This window comes from Cyprinus carpio, chromosome B6, assembly GCF_018340385.1.
Source record: "Cyprinus carpio isolate SPL01 chromosome B6, ASM1834038v1, whole genome shotgun sequence".
In the NCBI taxonomy this organism is placed as follows: Eukaryota; Metazoa; Chordata; class Actinopteri; order Cypriniformes; family Cyprinidae; genus Cyprinus; species Cyprinus carpio.
This window is the reverse complement of record NC_056602.1, coordinates 16,404,779-16,424,528: the sequence shown is the minus strand read 5'-3', so window position 1 is coordinate 16,424,528 and position 19,750 is coordinate 16,404,779. Positions and strand designations below refer to the sequence as shown.

Here is a 19,750-nt window from a genome sequence, read left to right as displayed (position 1 = left end):
CATGCCGAATACACTTATTTTTGAATGCTGTAGATTTATTTATATGCATGACCTTGACATGCCTATTTTAATCTATACCCTTCATTTCTATGACTTATATATAACTGTAATCACTATATTTTGCATTTCAAAATATATATTGATCTGAAAAAATATGGAATATTAACTGTAAAATATCTACAAATGGGCAGTTTTTGCAATGCAGTGATTAATCTCAACAAGACCTTCTTTATAGTCACTTATAATACTATTGCAATAGCCAGATTTACTAAAGCCTTTAGAGTTAGAGACTCAAATATATGTTATGCATCATTCAGAGCTGTGTTTCTGAATTTGTACATGCAAACTTTCTGAATGTTTGCCATAGGCTTTATTAACTCTGGCCCAACATTTAAAAGATAGATGCATATACAAAAGTTATCTTTTAAAATAAAATATTGGAATAGAGTTTGTATGCCTGGTTGTTGCTGTTGATCACAAACTGTTGCCGTGAGCGCATTTAGCTGTTTTTTTTTAGGGGCTCAGAAACAAATGGTTGCACGGTTGAAATCTCCCGTTTCCAATCTGGTATCACCAAACATGAAAATGGCAAAGAGAAACAACTGTGGATTTTATTGAACAATACAAACATTATGAGTCACAAGTATGTTTGAACAGATTTTCGAAAGAGGATTCCCACATTTGCCATGTTTGTGTTTCTAAACAATATATGGATCAGAAAATCCATTAAAAAAAAAAAAACCTTATAGTTTGTAAAGTAACTTCAGAATTGGCACACGTTTTGCAAAAAAAAAAGAGAGATAAAACAATAAAAACGTACCACTTGACCTTCAGTTCCATGAAAAACACAACCCGCTAAAGATCAGTAATATATTGCAAAATGTCAACTGACTAACCTTTGATTTTTAGTGCACATACTGAAAAAAATAAATCAAGGCATGTTTGAGAAAGGTGGAGTAAAAGCATCCACTTTCACAGCCCAAAAGAGAGCAGAAAGAGAAGCAGGAGGAAATGGGCATGAATATTCATTCAAAGTAAGAAAGAGAAGGACAGAAAGAGCGAGAGAACCTCGGATGGATAAGACACACGCACAACACGAGGTAAAGAAACAAAGACACTGAACTCCCAACATAAAAGGTAGTGCACAACAGAAATAAACATGACAGGATATAATCTACAACAGAATGTGCAACATCCAGTGGAAATAAATGGAGATGAACAGGCCTCACCTCAGCCTGAGTGAGATTATGTCATAAAACAATGAATATTCAATTATAAATCAGCACTAACGTTCAGACTGAGGCTCACAGCGTAATAAAACACTTTAAAGGATACTTGCCAAGAACGTATTTGGCTTTTGTTTGTTAACAATACACTTTTTCAGCTGATAAATGAAATGTCTAAGGTTTGAAATCGGTAAAGGGTGATGGAGGCGGAGCCATGTTTTTCAAATATGTCATAAAGCTTGAGATTTGGTAGCACTGAGCACCAATACATACATGTATCTGAGATAGTTCTATGTATGACACTGCATATAATTCAGCTTTATATGCAGTATGTCATCACACATTGCTTAGGTATGGGATAAAAACAGTTTAACATTCTTTGAGACTGGAAGTCAGAACAATTTCTAATGCATCCCAGCCTTTTAAACGGCTTCAGATATGATCAAATTAAAGCACTTGAACATTGCATGAATATGTGATATCGCTGCATTTTCTGGTCAGCTATCACAGACTGACTAAAAGCTATCATAAAGTTGAATGTGATGATATTGTACAAATCAAATATTCTTCAAGCCATGCCAATAAATGAGGCTCAATGTTCTTGAATATGAAAAACATCATAAAAGTACAAGTTTGCTTTTGCCTAAAGGTATAGAAACTGAACAAACCTGTGCTGCTGGGTATAATAAACCTCTATTAAAGAGATAGTACACTAAAAAATGAAAATGTACTCAACCTCAGCCCATCTAAGAAGTAGATGAGTTTGTTTTTTCATTGAAACAGATATGGAGAAATTTGGCATTACATCACTTTCTCCCCAAATGGATCCTCTGCAGTGAATGGGTGCCGTCCGAATGAAAGTCCAAACTGCTGATAAAAGCATTACACATATCTGGAGCCCATCCGTTAACATCTTACGAAGTGTATGTTTCTTACAAACACGCAGCTTTTCATTTCACAAAATTTTAACTGATGTACTGGAGTCGTGTGGATTACTTGCGGATTATTGCAATGTTTTTTCAGCTGTTTGGACTCTCATTCTGACGGCACCCATTCACTGCAAAGGATTCACTGGTGAGAAAGTGAATGCTAAATTTCTGCAAAAATCTATAAATGCATAACATCTACATCTTGGACGTCAATTTTCAGGAAATTTTCATTCTTGGGTGAACTATTCCTTTAAAGAATAAATCGATGGTGCCACATACATGGATCAATCTGAATGCTAGAATAAATATCTAACAGCAAACTAAGACCTACTGTACCAAACAAGGACCATAGTCCAATATTTCAATAAACATGCCTGCTTACACTTTTTTTCCTGTATGGGCATGATTCAAATATTTTTTGTAAAATAATCACATTATGTTTTGGATCGATTGCAGCTCCCACAAAAACGTGATCTCTGTTTAAAATCCTTTCTGACGGATTTTTTGTTGTTGTTGTTGAATAACTGTAAAACCCAAAGGATATGAAATGAATTGAGATGGCAGTAAAACATTTGTAAATGCAGGCACACATTATATTTTTAAAAGAAGTACGTCTGGAAAATACTGGCACAGGAGCTTAAAGTATTCAAAGAGGAATATAACAAATAATTTGAGAATATATTAGGAAAATAATCTCCATACCTAAAATTGCACGCACCCCACTGTACCTTTAAAGCAGACATGAGACAAACAAATAAACAAAACTCAGATGGATGACACACGTTGTTTTCCCTGCTGGACCGTTCTCGTGGTATGAGTGTCTGTGCGGGTCTTGGCAGGGACTGAGAGGTCCTCTCTTTATCTTACAGATGTAAATGCTTCCCTAGTTTCCAGCAGTGTCAGTGGTGCCCCACACACCTCTCTGGCCAAACGGCTGTGCATATTGTTATGAAGGTCCAGATCTAGCAGCTTGACAGGCGCCGGTAAAAGTACATGTAGCCCAAGTCTTTAGGGGGCCTCTCTGACAAACATACTTTGTGGTCGTTGTAAATCAGCCATCTAGAATAGTAAAAAAGATATCTGAGTTTGAGAATATATTTATTGTACATATACACACACACACACACACACACACACATATATATATATATATATATATATATATATATATATATGCACATTTACACTTATAAATCTTCATTCTTTTTTTTCCATTTAATTTTTCCATAATAATTACATTTTCAAATAAAAAAAATTAAATGATAAAATGTCGAAATCATTCTTTATTTTTTAATAAAGTGTTTTAAAAGTGTTGACATTTATAAATGGTTACAAATTATGAAAGTATACATTAAGAATATTTAGAATCTGTCTAGTAATTGTAATATTTTTTATTTTATGCTTTTAATTTTTTAATGTAATTAATTTTAATTTGTTAAATGTAATTAATTTATTTTTCACATTTTATTCAAATTTAATTTTAAACATTTATACTTTTTTATTTATGAGTATAATTATAAAATATAAAAAATATATCATATATAAATATGCAGCAAATACAATATATAATTGTGAAATAAAAAAATTAAACATTTCCACTTTTTTTAATGAACATTAAAATCTATATACTGTACAGTATATCTATATATCTATGTAGGTATGTATATATATATATAAAGTTATATGTAAAACAGTTGTACTTTTTCATTTAAAATGTTTTAATATATATTTTTTACATTTAAAATATATATATATTTTTTTTTATCATTTTAACATTTATACATTTTAAAAAACATTTATACTCATGCACTTTCTAGGAATTCAATCTTTTTTATATTTTTTTCTGTTATACATTATCCAAAGAACTATTTTGTGCTTGTCAACAACAAACGATACTCCCTGCAATCAGTCCGTCCACAATCAATCTGATTGTACCACATGCCCAAAATGAAAATGTGTAAATAAATAACACACATTATAATCAGCATACCTGCCCTCTTTTTTGATATGACACACATAATGACCAGACATTGTGGATGCTCCCATGTGACTGATGAAGGCAAACAGTTCGTAACCTTTGAAAAACAAAACAAAAAACAAAAGCAACATCAGCAATGAAATATCAAACCAGCAATGTATGCAGACAGTGTAATCCTCAGTATGTGTTGAGCACTGTTTGTTGAACTCAGTATTCTGCAGGCACTTACGCCCGGGTCCGTCTCTGACACGGGGGCTGGACAGGTCCTGATCTGGAGACAGTGAGGAGTCACTGTGGGCATTGGCGTTTGAGAAGCTGTTATCGTTCGGCTCTGTGTCTGCGGTGTCTGACATAGCCTCACTCTCTTCCTCACAGTCTGGGTGTGTGAATATCCAGTCAAGTGCACGCTCCAAGTTGTTGTTCTGTAGTCAGACAAGAAATAGAATACAGACAAAATGTGACCTCATGATACTGTAACTCATTGTTTATTCATTGTAACTCTCATCACTTGAGAACAGGAGCTCTAAATACACACACCAATATGTGTAGGTAACTAACAACCTAACTGGACAAAAAACATGGCAAGCTTTAATTTCACAAGAAAACACTGAACACCAAAATTATATCCTCAGGCAAAGAGCCATTTTTAACTGAGGTTATTCCAGCGTGGTAAAAAGACTCGTTTAGGCATAGGCACTAATCTGAAATAGCGCCGTGATTCACTGCAAATTCCAGCACTGAAAGCAAATGTGGCCTGACGCCCTCATCCTTTCCTGGACAAATGTGAAAGACGTAGGTGGAAGATGTCCACTTGTGACTGCGCTTTAAGAGGCTATTTTTACACACACATACTGTACACACATATCACAGACTTGAAAAACACCATCACAATGTCTAAAACACAAAAATAAATATTCAAGAAGAAGCAGGTCTTACTATGAAGGAATAATTTTTAAACACTTGACAAGAAGATCTGAGAGGTTAGACTAAACATAGGAGTTATACAGTTCATTAAAACTGAACTGAAAACTAAAAATTCTAAATATTAAAGAGGAAATTATGGAGCAACTCATGTACAACTGTGTAAAATATACTTTTTTAAAGATGTTTTGTATGAAAGAAGTCGTGTGTTCACTTATTGCATTTATTTGAGTAATATTTAAAAAGAACTTTTAATAGGCTGTATTTTAAAATGTAATTTATTCTTGTGATGGCAATGCTAAATTTTCAGCAGCTATTACTCTAGTCAGGCACATTTTTTTTTGTTTTTTTTGTTGATTTTGAAGTTAGTTTTGATGGTATTTATTTGAAATATAAATCTTTTGTAACATTATAAATGTTTTTAACTTTAATCAATTTAAAGTGCACTTGCTGAATAAAACTATTCATTTCTTTTAAATAAATGGACACACAAACACACACACACACACACACACACACACTCACACACAACAAAACAATAAAACCCAAAATGTACTTCCAGCAAACATTTCATAACCAAGTGAATTTTGACTAAATAACAGCATGATTTCCGAAGCACTTAAAACCAATGCAAATCACATTTCCTTCTGAACTTTCATATATCCATTAAGAGAATGTGAAGGTCAGCCAAGTAGTTCAACAGAAGAGATGGCTTCTCCAATCTCACATGCTTTGTTGATGAGCAACAAGTGACAAAATTAATCCTGACATGCCAGAACATGTTTTTGCATCTGTGTAACACGATAGTATGATAATTATACTCATGCCTAAGAATGAAATCCAAAAAACTCTAGCAAGTAACAGTTCAAAACATGAACATCCTACATACACTGGCCCTGAAAAGTATCCAGACACTTTTGGACACTTTAACTTTTAGTGCAACAAGTCTCAAAGGAATTTTTTAGTGGATGCATGGAGCCAGATCCACTGAAGTTCATGCAGGTGTCCTAGAAGAGTAATCACAGGTGTATAGCATTCATATATATTTAGGTGTCCAAATTCTTTTTCGGGCCACTGTTCATGAAGCAGATGAGGCAGGACACTCACTGTGGCTTTGAGAGCCTGGATTGTGTGATGTCTGGGGAAGCCCATGGAGGTGAGGATGGAGATGCTCTCTTCTGGAGGCTGGTTGTCTAGTGCACTGGTAGTAGGGAGGCTGGGGCTGGGCAGGTCTGGTTCCATGTAAGTGGGAACTGCCAGAGGCTCTGCAAAATCTACAGTTGGTTTCAGAAGAGACGTAAGAGTTAAGTGTTCTGTCACACATATATAGCATAATTACATTTAAAATATCACAACAAAGACAACTGCAATAGTACATGGAATGACATTATGTAGTACTATATGTTCAAACTATCTCACGAAAAACATCATATTCTGCCTAGTGTGTAGATTATTCACTAAATGTGCAGAGGATAAAAATATCATACTCGCTGCTCTATTGAGATTACACAGATAAACCAGAAATTCAAATGAACACGAGCCATGTAATCCATTCCCTGTAGTCTGCAACTAATCCTTTAATGTTCAAGATCAAACCCTTTTTATCAATAAGATACACACACACACACACACACACACACACACACACATATATATATATATATATATATATATATATATATATAAATTATAATATCATTTTTAAATTAAAAGTTATTGTCGTGTAAATATCTAATCAAAGAGAAATGTATCTCTCAAGTTTCTTTTTTAATATCTATTACTCATTTTTATCTTGACTAATTCCTTTTTCAAATTGCAATTTTTTAAATTTTATTCTGCAACCATGCATTAAATTGATTAAAAGTGACAGCAACAATTTTTACATTGTTCCAAAACAAACATAAATAATAAATATGAACTGTCTGTTTATTAACTCTTTCCCTGGCAAAGACCAGGGAAAGTTTTTATGGCTTTTCGTGTTTTCATTGTTATACACTCGGGGGCGCTATTACACATCTTCTAAACGAGTACAAAACCTCCCGAACAAAAACACACGTGAACAGGATGGAGAAACGAGGGATCTCTTATGTAAACAGATGCATATGAAAATATAATTTGTAATAATATTAATAATGCGATCATCAGCAATAGACAGCATATAAATGAAAACTGCATAATGTTACGGAGTAAAATGATGATCCAGGAAGTGGTATATGTCTGTGCAAGCTTTGGAGGTGTTGATGGAAGCAATTTGCTGGATTTATGCTTTGATAATCGTACTGAATATTATCAAGATGTAGTTTTTGATAAAAATTTGATTTTCTCACCTTTTTGGACAAAACTATCATTTTTTATGAAACCTACCTATACCTATATTTTTGTATGTTGACAAAAAAGAATGCTTTAAGCTAGAATAAAACTGTTTTTTTTTTGTGTGTGTGTTTATTTTAAATATTCATACAGCAAAATATACTGGAGGCCATCACATTTTAGTGAAAATCATCAAAATCGCTGGTGGTAGCTGGCAACTTTTTTCAAAAACACTGGCGGGGAAAGTTAATTACAGAAAAATTTAAATTATATACAAGGCAGAGCAGATTAGGATTAATGCTTTCCTTAGACTAGCCATATATCATCTCATACATACACAGTGCTGAAGAATTAAGGTAAGACTAAAAAAATCTCTGTATATTGCACACTTTATTAATAACCACTGTCAGTAGCATCTATATAAGAAGAGGCCCAGCTGTAGCTGTGGAGCAGACGTAAGCCACACGAGTCTAGGAGATGCGAAGCTAATGGGGTTTGGAGTGCTTGAGACTCTGCGTGTGTGTATGTCTGATTCTGTTCGTGATCTCAGGTGGCTGCTTAACTGGGGCAGGAAAGTGAGGAGAACAGAATTCCCAGCTCACAGGTGACGCTCAAGTATGAGGATGGTGTTTACTGGCCAGAAGCACAACGATAAACAAGGGTGACTAGCAAGAGACTTGAAATACAACCTTGTGTAAACTACTCAATCTACTCAACAAGAACATTCTGAGTCCAATAACATAGAGCACCTTAGATCTAAATTGCATTTGGATGAATTACTTTGGCATGAATCTTTCCCCATCACTGAATAATGCAATAATACGCAACTCTTCACGTCATATGTATTTATCTTATAGCCTAGCTAAGTGACATGCTCCAAACATAAAATATTCCCCTGTGGCTTGAACCCAGATAATGAGCCTAACGAAACACACCAGATTTCTGTGGATTATTTATCTTGAATGCAGCATAAGCGACAGTTAAAATATATGTTTGCTTTAAGCCAACAGTATGTATATTCAACAAAGGTCAAAGGTTTGTTCTGGGAAAAAAAAACTAATCTTGGTAGAAACTATACTAATTAGGCAGATGCTTCACATGGATATGGATATGACCCAGATTACATTAAATACAGGTGAGAGTAAAAACAGTGAGAATATACATGATTTTCTGTCCACAGTGTGTTTTGCTAAATATTTCCCAGAGCATGAAACATTGAAATTCAAGATACAACATTTGGTCCAGTATTTGTTTCATCACACACTGCTGCAGGTTACATATTTACAAAATTCTCCTGCATAGTGATTTCTCTACAGGGAAATAAATTTTTAATGATATTAACTTTTAAAGACAAACCTGCTCCGTGAGCTCCGAGGTTGTTAGATAGTATACGCTTTTGTTGAAGCCATCAGTTTGCATTCTTTCAAATAAAGCTTAAAATAATTGTGTCAGACATCAGAAATCGTGGTGAAAAATTACATTACCCCGATGCTGTTAATAAAATTCCACCAATCAGAGAATCGCAGCATGTGAATCTCACCAAACAATGCCAATTTTGATATAACTTGATATGAATACCGTTGGGACTATACACTTCATATAGTAATAGTACAGGGGTCCTATTATGCTTTTTCACTTTTTCAACTTTAGTTAGTCTGTAATGTTGCTGTTTGAGCATTAAAAAGATCTGTAAAGTTACAAAGCTCAAAGTCCACTTCAAAAGCAGATATTTTACTTAACAGAAATCAATTTTCAAAAACTACAACGAATGACTCGTTTGGACTAAAACGCATATTTTCCGGGATTTGTGATATCACAAAGATCGACGGATGGGACAAGACCTGGTTGAGCTGCACTAGAGAAGGCAGCGAGTGTTATTACTATGTCAGAGACACGCTAGCTTTGCCAATGCAGACGAGCTTAGAGTGGTTACAATCATCCGGGTTTAAATCGCGCTCAAATTAATTTGATTTTGACGCAATATTTACACTGAAACTCACAGCTGTTTGCTATGGTAAGGAGCATGACATTTCCCGACCAGGCGCCGAGTGGTGCAAATCACAACACACACTGGCGCAGCTATCCAATCACAACACACACTGGCACAGCTATCCAATCACAACACACACTGGCACAGCTATCCAATCACAACACACACTGGCCCAGCTATCCAATCACAACACACACTGGCCCAGCTATCCAATCACAACACACACTGGCGCAGCTATCCAATCACAACACACACTGGCGCAGCTATCCAATCACAACACACACTGGCCCAGCTATCCAATCACAACACACACTGGTCCAGCTAACCAATCACAACACACACTGGCCCAGCTAACCAATCACAACACACACTGGTCCAGCGAACCAATCACAACACACACTGGCCCAGCGAACCAATCACAACACACACTGGCCCAGCTATCCAATCACAACACACACTGGTCCAGCTAACCAATCACAACACACACTGGCGCACACTGGCCCAGCTATCACACACTGGTCCAGCTATCCAATCACAACACACACTGGCCCAGCTATCCAATCACAACACACACTGGCCCAGCTAACCAATCACAACACACACTGGCCCAGCTATCCAATCACAACACACACTGGTCCAGCGAACCAATCACAACACACACTGGCCCAGCGAACCAATCACAACACACACTGGCCCAGCGATCCAATCACAACACACACTGGTCCAGCTAACCAATCACAACAAACATTGGACCAGCTAACCAATCACAACACACACTGGCCCAGCTAACCAATCACAACAAACATTGGACCAGCTAACCAATCACAACAAACATTGGACCAGCTAACCAATCACAACACACACTGGTCCAGCGAACCAATCACAACACACACTGGCCCAGCGAACCAATCACAACACACACTGGCCCAGCTAACCAATCACAACAAACATTGGACCAGCTAACCAATCACACAACACACACTGGCCCAGCTAACCAATCACAACACACACTGGCCCAGCTAACCAATCACAACACACACTGGCCCAGCTAACCAATCACAACAAACATTGGACCAGCTAACCAATCACAGCACATTTCGTATATAAGAAGGCGGGCCTTCATTTGATACAGGAACTATTTAAGCCATTCATGTCAGACTGGGGAGAGAGGTGTTGTAATAATGTAAGATATGTAAAAAATTATCTTTAATATTTTTTTTAATATTCAATATTTTAATTGAAAGACTTTTGTATTATAAACAGTTGTTATACTGCGTTGATTTGCCATTTGATTTCACATGAGGCCTAAAGCATACCAACTGATAAACACCTTAATAAATATGGTTGTGAAACCATGCTTGAGTTTTTGAAAGAATGTCAACTGGATGCCTAATATGCAAATGACAGTAAATTCATCTGAGTTAAATGTCTAAAATGTCTACAATGAAAGTGTTCCTTTCAAGGAAGCATGTAATTAGGTGACGGTGTCTTCTGCTCAATTAGACTTTCCCTCACACTTCACTTCAAACTAAATGGCCACAACCTTTTAGCCAATGGAGCTAAAATGGCAGACACTTGTGTGTCTTCCCATTGATTACTAGACTACGTGACCAGAGCCATTAGAACAAATAAGATGTTTAATGCCATCTTAGCTGCACATTTTAGCCCTACTTGTATATGGAACATTTTATAGTTTCACATAATATATTTTAAATATTACATATAACCATTGCTACTATTACTATTTTAAGTAATGCTTTTATATAAAATAAGGAAAGGACACAGGGGATATGCCTTTGTTCAAAACGTGTCAGTTCAGTCAAGATACGAGGCTCTACCTGGCTCTTCCATGTGTGCTATTATCCAGTTAAAGGCCATCTCTGCCCCCATATTCCCAGTGTAGTACACTGCCTTCCGACAGGCTTCCAGAGGGAAACCCATCTCTGCCAGCTGCATCACGGATGATTCATCTATTTCTGGAGCTGAGGAACAGGTGAAGAGAATAATGGCTTCAAATCAACATCACACCATTTAAGATCTTCAAGAAAAAAGAACTGACCATTTTTCAAGACTTTTAATACTGTTCATCAAATAAGTGATTTTGTAGTGCATGCATACAGTTGTAAATGTATTTTGTAATTTTGCACATTTACAATCAAAGCGGTACTTACATTCCAAAGAGTTGTTTGTTGTACTGTCTGAATACAAAAATAAGACCTAGTCAGTACAAATCAAGGCGTAATTCTAAATATGCAATTTACAATTTCAAGCTGGCTGTTTTCATTATATTTCACTACATAATATTTTATTAATTTTAAACAATGGCAAAAAACATATAACACTGACTATAAGATTTTTGTTATTTTTTAAAGACGTTTCTTATGTTCACCAAGGCTGCATTTATTTGATCAAAATTAAAAATAGTAAAAGAGTAAAAACAGTGATAATGTGAAATATTATAGAAATTTCAAATAATTGTTTTCAGTTTTAATATATTTAAGATGCAAAGCGTGTCAGTCTTCAGTGTCACATGATCTTGCAGAAAGCATTCTAATATGCCGCTTGGTGCTCAAGAAACATTTTTTTGGTATTATCAACGTTGAAAATAGTTGTGCTGCTTATATTTATGGAAACCATGATACACTTTTTCAGGATTCTGAAGACTGATGAATAGAAAGAATTTATTTGAATCCATTGATCCATTTAATTAATCCTTCCTGAATGAATTAATTTCTATCAGAAAAATTTATAAATAAAATAAAAATCTTACTGACTCCAAAAATAATATACTATAGTATATACTCCAAAACTAATATACTATTAGTTATACTATTAGAAATATACTAGTCAAAAGGTTCTCACCTCTGGTGTCTTCAGGAATGACAATGGGAGGTGTAAGGTCAGGCAGCTCCTCTTCTCCAGCCTGTAGCCCTGTGGCCCGGAGGCGATTCAAGTCCAGGAAATCAGGTACATCTACAGAAACATCTGTAGCACATAAAAAAAAAAGATTTTTGAAGGCAATTTTATATATTACAAAAAGAAATGTACTGTACATTGATACATTCAGAAGAGACTCTTGGAACAGATTCTGGGCATTATTTCTTTCCAAAAACCTTGCCAACATTTTGCTGACCACAGAACCAGTCTCTGATTCCAAAAATGTCTCATGTAAAAACACAGTGCTAGAGTGCCCTCTGCTGGACAACAGAAAAGCTCTGCTGAGCAAACAACACCTTGCTAACTGATAAGTCTTTTGAGGCAAGCAATCATGATGCATTGCTCAACGTGCATGACATGTGATGCTCTGAATTGCACAATAGAGCATGTGATAGGCAGACACAGATGACAAACAAGAACATGACATATTAATAAATCTGCTTTGACGAGCTGGAGATACAAAGAATCAAAAATCCTTTCAATAGGACGGGGTAAAAATTTGATAATCCAACATTTTGTACATGCATTACATGCTTTTGTCAGCAATGTGTTTATTTATTTACAACCATTTGAAATCCTACTTAACGTTAAACTAAAAGCACTTAAAATTACACACCTAACTTTTTGGGCACCCAATCCACCCCAAATGTGAACTTCTTTATTTGCACGATCATGTACTCTGGGAAGGATGCGAAACGAGAAGTCCTGAGGAGAGAGAAAGATATAATCTTTTAGAGCCTGCATTTATACATATAATGGGTTTTACAGGGGTTTATAAATTGTGTGGGTGTGTGTGTGTGTGTGTATTAGTGCTGTCAAACGATTAATCGCGATTAATCATATCCAAAATAAAAGTTTTTGTTTACATAATAAATGTATGTATACTGTGTATATTTATTATGTATGTATATAAATCCACACATATACAGTATATATTTTGAAAATATTTAAATATACATTTATATATTTATATTCTTATATTTTAGATTATATATGAATATAGTTAATATATAAACATAACATATTTTTCTTAAATATACATATACATATATATATATATATATATATATATATATATATATATATATATATATATATATATATATATATATATATATATATATATATATATATATATACACACACATGCATGTGCTTGTATTTACGATATATACACATAATATATATATACAGCATACACACATATATTATGTAAACATTTAATCATTTAATCATTTAGCAGACGATTAAATGATTAAATTTTGGATGCGATTGATCATGATTAATTATTTGACAGCACTAATGTTTTATATATATATATATACTGTTGTTTAAAAGTTACAAAATTGTTAATAAATCAACATATTAAAATTACATCTGAAGGATCATGTGACTCTGAAGACTAGCATAATGGCTGATAAAACATTCAGCTTTTTACTAGTATTTACTAGTAATTTACTTTAAAATAAATTTTAAAGTATATTACAAAACTCTTTTTTTCAATATTTTTTATGGCATTAATATTACACAATATATATATATATTTTTTTTTTTTTGGTAACATTTTAGTATAGGGACCAATTATTATTAGCATTTATAAAACACATATTGCATATATGCATGACCATATTCTATATACCTAAACTACCTTACTAACTATTAATTTGCAGCAAATTTGGAGTTTATTGAGGCAAAAGAATTACACAAAATAAAGTGTTGTGATTTTTTTTTTATTAATTATTGTATTGTTGATGATAATAAGATTCTTTTTTAAAAAAAACCCATCAAAAATCTTACAGATCCAAAACTTTTGAAAAGCAGTGTGTTAATATATATATATTAACAAAAAATTTTTTTAAAATTTAAAAAATTAAATATAAAGTGTTGTTTTTTTTATTTTTATGTATATATTAAATATAATAACAATTTTATTGTAGATGTAAACTCCATTATATTCTTTAAAATATTTGGAGAATGTGTTTCAAGTCCTTCGAAGGTCTCAAACCAGAACCTTGCTTACTTCACTCCGGCCGACTTGGCTTGCAGTGCAGAGCTCCAGAAGTCTGGAACATTCTCAGGCTCAGTGAAGGCTTGCAGACAGGCAGTGAAGGGGATTCGGGCTCTCACCGGCTCTGGAGGGGGACGCATGTTCTCCTCAGCTTCCTTCCGCTTACTCTCATATGCTATTAACTCCTCTGAACCAATGACAAAACCATAAGCAATTAAAACACCATTAGGTCAACCTGCACATTAGATCCATTGAAAAGACCAAAAATAAAATAAAATATCACCTGACTAATTTAACTTTAATCAATGTTTAAGAGTCAGATCAGGTGGAAATAGCTTTTTAAATGCACATGACATTTTTGTAGTGCAGGAGCAATGTTTAACTCAGTTGTAGAAGGCATTACCTCTGTTGCTGGCAGCCTCCAAGGGTACAGGAAGCTGCATAAGGTAGTCCACTCGCTGTGTGTAGCGCACCTTCTGTGTCTGACAGCACTGCACTCGCTCCTCAACTAAGAAGCGGAACACATCGCTGGGGTTCTCTGAGCCTGAACTGTTCCTCTGGAAATGGCAAAACACAATATCACCTACAGAAAGTTCATGGCACAGTGGATAGCACTGTACATTATAAGAGTTGTTTTGCTATGGTCATTTTATTTGCTTATTTTATCTTCAGTAGAAAAAAGATATTTTGAAAAATGCTGGTAACTAAACAGCTTTGGTGCCCAGTGACTTCCCATTGTATTTTTTTGTTTATATAATAGAAGTCACTGGAAACTGTTTGTTTACCAGCATCCTTCAATATATATTTAATGTTCCATAGAACAATAAAGGTCATACAAGTTTTGAAGGCCACACGGGTGAGAAAACAAAATGACTTTTTAAAAAAAATACTGTATAAAATATTTGTATGAAATATTTGAAATTTTAATTTTTGGGTGTACGATCCCTCTTACATCCAAAATCATGACATAAAACACAAAAGTGGTCACATAATTCATAGTTCTACAAAACAAATGGAAAACTAATCAACTTTCTATTTAAATTTAGGCATCTTTAGGGAGAGCTCAGAATTATTCCATAATTAAGATCAACGGGGTCATCCTACGGCAGTTCCGCTATTCTGAGGCCATACAGAAATATACCAGCCCTCCTCTATCAAGTCTGAGATACCAGAGACCACTGAGCAGAGAACAAACCTGCTGAGGATGTAGAAACGCACCACAAGGTCCCCTCACTGTTCACAGGCCTTATGCTATTTCACACAAGGCACAGCTGAGGGCAGCTACAAATAAACCAGTCAACATTTCTGAGTACTAAACATTTCAAGAGACTATAGCTCTGTCTTGGTTTTATGAGGCTGAACACGCTTGGTTTATGTGCACTGTCAGGAACAAGCAAATATCAGCAAAGATTAGGTCTTGATCAGTTCATCACTTCAAAATCAACTGTATAAATATATCTAGAGTCGAAAAGCTTTACATGAAATCTAAACAGACCCTTTTTATTTCTCTATTGTGAATGCTTCTATCTATATTGTGAACAGATCTCTATTGTTATGTCTGCTGAGAATGATTTGTTGTATTGTGACCGATTAATCTGTGAATGTTAGTTTAAATATAAAAATGTCCACTGAGTCTCTAGTAGGCGTTCCTACTTGACCTCTGTATCTAACTATATTAGGTGGGCTATCATTGCTTGCACTCCCATTGGTAGCTCCTACATCACATCACTACTTACTCATTCAAACATTTGGTGTCAGTAAGATTTCTTTAAGAAACTAATACTATTCAGCAGGGATGCATTAAATCATTAAATTGATCAAAAGTTACAGTAAAGACAATTATAATGGAAATAAATGTGTTTTTTTTTACTTTCTATTTATCCCATAATCTTGAAAAAACAAAATCACAGTTTCCACAAAAAATATCAAGCAGCTCAACTGTTTTCAACATTGATAATAATAAGAAATGTTTCTTGAGAACCAAATCAGATTTCTGAAGGATCATATGACACTGAAGACTATCTTAAAATATAAGAAAACAGTTATTTTCAATTATAGATACATTTAACAATATAAAAAGAGAATTCTTTTATAAACTTTTGAATATTATTTACATAAAGTTGAATTTTGTCAATGTTGCTTATGTCACAGGGAACTGCCAATTCTAATACAAAAAGCAAATTACTATCAGTGTGAATGCTCCTTAATAACCTGCTAACCCTCTGCACTGATTTTCCTTTTCAGCTGATGTCACCAAGCACTTATATTTTCCAAACCCTCCCTCCAGCCACCTGTCCTGTAGAAGCCATTTTTCACGATGCAGTCAATTCAAAAGTATGCCACGTTGTAGAAGAAAAGTAGTAATAAAATGGGCTGTGAATTCTCTTTCTTGTTGACATAGTGTATCTCAATGTAAATGTCTAACAGTGTGGCTCCTATTCGGTTTTAAGTCACGGAAAAGTTTCAGGGAAGGTAACGGCTTTGATTCTGGACATGGACCAAGTGGGGAGGGTAACAGGAAGCATTATCTGCCCTGTGTAACCGATAGGGGTATCTAATTTTAACCCAGTTGAGAAAGTCACTTGAAGTGTGTGTCTGCCAGCAGAGGGGTAGAGAGTGCAGTCGAATGTGTCTCCTGAAACCAGAGCCTGCTGACAAGACTCAAAGTCTACAAACACGTCTGGGGAAATTCCAGCCAAACCCTAGAAACCCTTGATTCTCTGAAATCATTTTTTAATAAAAGAAGATCGCAAATGGGATAGTTTACCTAAAAATAAAAACTCTGTCAGAATTTACTCACCCTGTATCAATCCAAACCTCAATGTACAAAAGGAGTCATATAAGAATTTGTCTAATGCCAAGCTGATCTTTTTTCTGTTAAATTAAAGTAATTTATAACCAGCTTTCAGCTACAGAAAAAAAAGTCATATAGGTTTGAAGTGACATGAGAGTGATGATTTAGGATTTTCATTTTTGTGTGAACATTTTCTTTCAGACATGAAAGAAAATAATGCGTTTTCCAAAAAAGAAGCAAATGATAGAGAAACACATTCATACCTCTACCAGGTTAATTAAGTGCAGCAAGAATTCATGAGCATCTTGTTGCCGGTTCGAGGAGAACTCTGGGTGTCCTTTACTGACCAGCGCTTTGAACATCTTAGGTGAAATCCCTCTTTGCTGCTGCTACAGAAGAAAACGACATGACACATCTAGGCTCAGGGTCACCAAATGCACTTTAAAATGCCATCAGAAAACCTATTAAGAAAGTTGGATTGCAGTTGACATACTTAAACAAACCTGAACTTAAGGAAAATGGCAAGCAGCATTTTTTGTTCCATAAAAATGCATAAAATTAAGCCCATGCATTCTTTGAACAAGAAATGATTTATATTATTTTGGAAGCATATTATAATTCAGTAGAAATTCAGTGGACCTCCAAATGACTATATTTTAGTCATTTATAATAATTCACACACTGTTGTTAAAAACAATGCTAACTTTTAGAATTTAATAGATCAGTTAATATCTGATATTGTGGCTTTTCTCAAACAAACAATCAGACAAGCCAAACAAGCACACCAAAGATACATTCATGTCTGCGATCCCATTGGTAGTTACCACATTGTGTCCCTGCTCATTTGCATAAAATTCAAATCTTCTCAACTTTTTGTTGTTGTCACCTCAATTTGCCAATGAATGACCTCCAGTTATTGCAAAAAAATGTCAATATGAATGTACCTTAAGGTTGTCTCAAATAAATCTCAAAAAAGTAACTAGGCACCATGGGTATTGGTCTGACAAGCATCTTTTAAGTGTAAACAGCGTTATGTGGATCTAATTGAGGCAAATATCAACAAGACTGACCAAGTCAAATACCTTGTAGTCTTCTTTCATCACCTGTTCAATAAGTTCTGATTTCATTGGAGGTTTTGAGTACTGGCCTGACAGAAGTCCATGACCGAGTTTCGCTTAAAATGTAGGAAAACAAACAATCCAATTTAGATACCATGTCGAAATGACACAATTTAGGAAAGAGTGCTGCCATATTAAACTTTCAATTAATTATCGATCAATGTACCTGTCAAACTCATGCAACCAGTATAATACTGCATTGCAAATATATTATACAAGAATTAGATGTAACTTGAATTTCAGAAATAAAAAAGAAGATAAATGTAACATGATATAAACATTCCATGGCAAAAACACCTACATTTGTGTGTTGAAATCTTGAGTAGGATCAAGGGGTGAGTAGTCAAATATTCTCTGTAGGTTCCCAACATACCTGCAGCATAAATATTGGAAATATTTTTTCTTTACTGTTGCACCTGCAAATTGACTTCAGTAAGTAAAAACCCTGCCTAGATGCTTTAAATCTGGCACTGAAATAAAAGCATTAACATACACACACACACACACACACAAAAAGCAATCAAACTGCTAGAAGGCACAGATTAAAGGAAAGGTTCTCCCAAAATTGAAAAAGTAAATTTGAGGCCATCTAAGATGTTGAATAGTTTGTTTCTGTATTTGAACAGGTTTGAAGAAATTTAGCATTACATCATTTGCTCACCAATTTATCCTCTGCAGTGAATGGGTGCCATCAGAGTGAGAGTCAAACCAGCTGATAAAAACATGACTCCAGTCATTCAACTTACATCTTGTAAAGTAAAAAGATGCATGTTTGTAAAAAATGAATTTAACATTAAGACGTTTTATCTTTAAACTATCACTTTTGGCCAAAATATGAGTCCATAGTCCATAATAGCTCTTCCTTGAAAAACAAAGTGTTTATTACAAACATGCAGCCTTTCACTTCACAAGATGTTAATTTATGGACTATAGTCGTGTGGATTATTGGAATGTTTCTATCAGCCATTTGGACTCATTCTGATGGCACCCATTCACTGCAGAGGATCCATTGGTGAGCAAATAATGTAATGCTAAATTTCTCCAAATCTGTCACGATAAAGAAAGAAACTCATCTTGGATGGCCAGAAATGTCACCTCTACAGTGTGATAGCATTCAAACCCAGCTTTTTACTTTGGGTACAGACTCAAAGACAATGGTAGGAGAATGTGGACAAGTATGCCAAATGTATTGGACCATTAAGGGCTTTAAGGTACTTACGCTCTCTGGAACTCTGGAATACTGAAAAGCACTTGCATAGTGGTGCTCAGGTAGCAGCTGTTGGCCAGGTTTTTGATGCCTGTATATCCTGAGCCATAGACAGGCTTTAGCTTTAGACCCGCCTCCTGAATAACTTCCCAGTCACTCACACGAGGCTGGACGTGGTTGTCTGTATGATGGCCATTCTCTGTCTGTGAAGGATGGACATAGACATTTGAGGAGATTGGAAGGAGGCAGTGTTGCTTGTTTTTGTTTAAGTATTTAACTAGTTGGTAAATTTACATGGATTTTCAAACTTTTTGATGGCCAGACCCCCAAAT

General features: G+C 34.9%; 1 protein-coding gene across 5 annotated transcripts in view; it reads right to left on the bottom strand.

The window, feature by feature from the left end:
* Window positions 1-586: 586 nt before the first annotated feature.
* Window positions 587-19,750, bottom strand: part of LOC109057499 (ubiquitin carboxyl-terminal hydrolase 13) — a 29,485-nt gene continuing 10,321 nt past the window's right edge. Inside the window, exons 8-21 of one of the 5 annotated variants that reach the window (XM_042725895.1) lie at window positions 19,431-19,621; window positions 18,512-18,584; window positions 18,164-18,268; window positions 17,357-17,482; window positions 14,703-14,856; window positions 14,312-14,486; window positions 12,908-12,996; window positions 12,217-12,339; window positions 11,526-11,552; window positions 11,193-11,336; window positions 6,162-6,328; window positions 4,363-4,555; window positions 4,146-4,230; window positions 587-3,214 (exon numbers count right to left, since the gene is read on the bottom strand). In XM_042725895.1, the coding sequence (XP_042581829.1) occupies window positions 3,118-3,214; window positions 4,146-4,230; window positions 4,363-4,555; window positions 6,162-6,328; window positions 11,193-11,336; window positions 11,526-11,552; window positions 12,217-12,339; window positions 12,908-12,996; window positions 14,312-14,486; window positions 14,703-14,856; window positions 17,357-17,482; window positions 18,164-18,268; window positions 18,512-18,584; window positions 19,431-19,621 (1,749 nt within the window). In that variant the 3' untranslated portion in view covers window positions 587-3,117. The remainder of the gene's footprint in view (window positions 3,215-4,145; window positions 4,231-4,362; window positions 4,556-6,161; window positions 6,329-11,192; window positions 11,337-11,525; window positions 11,553-12,216; window positions 12,340-12,907; window positions 12,997-14,311; window positions 14,487-14,702; window positions 14,857-17,356; window positions 17,483-18,163; window positions 18,269-18,511; window positions 18,585-19,430; window positions 19,622-19,750) is intronic. The other 4 variants (XM_042725896.1, XM_042725897.1, XM_042725898.1 and 1 more) reach the window with 4 other exon arrangements.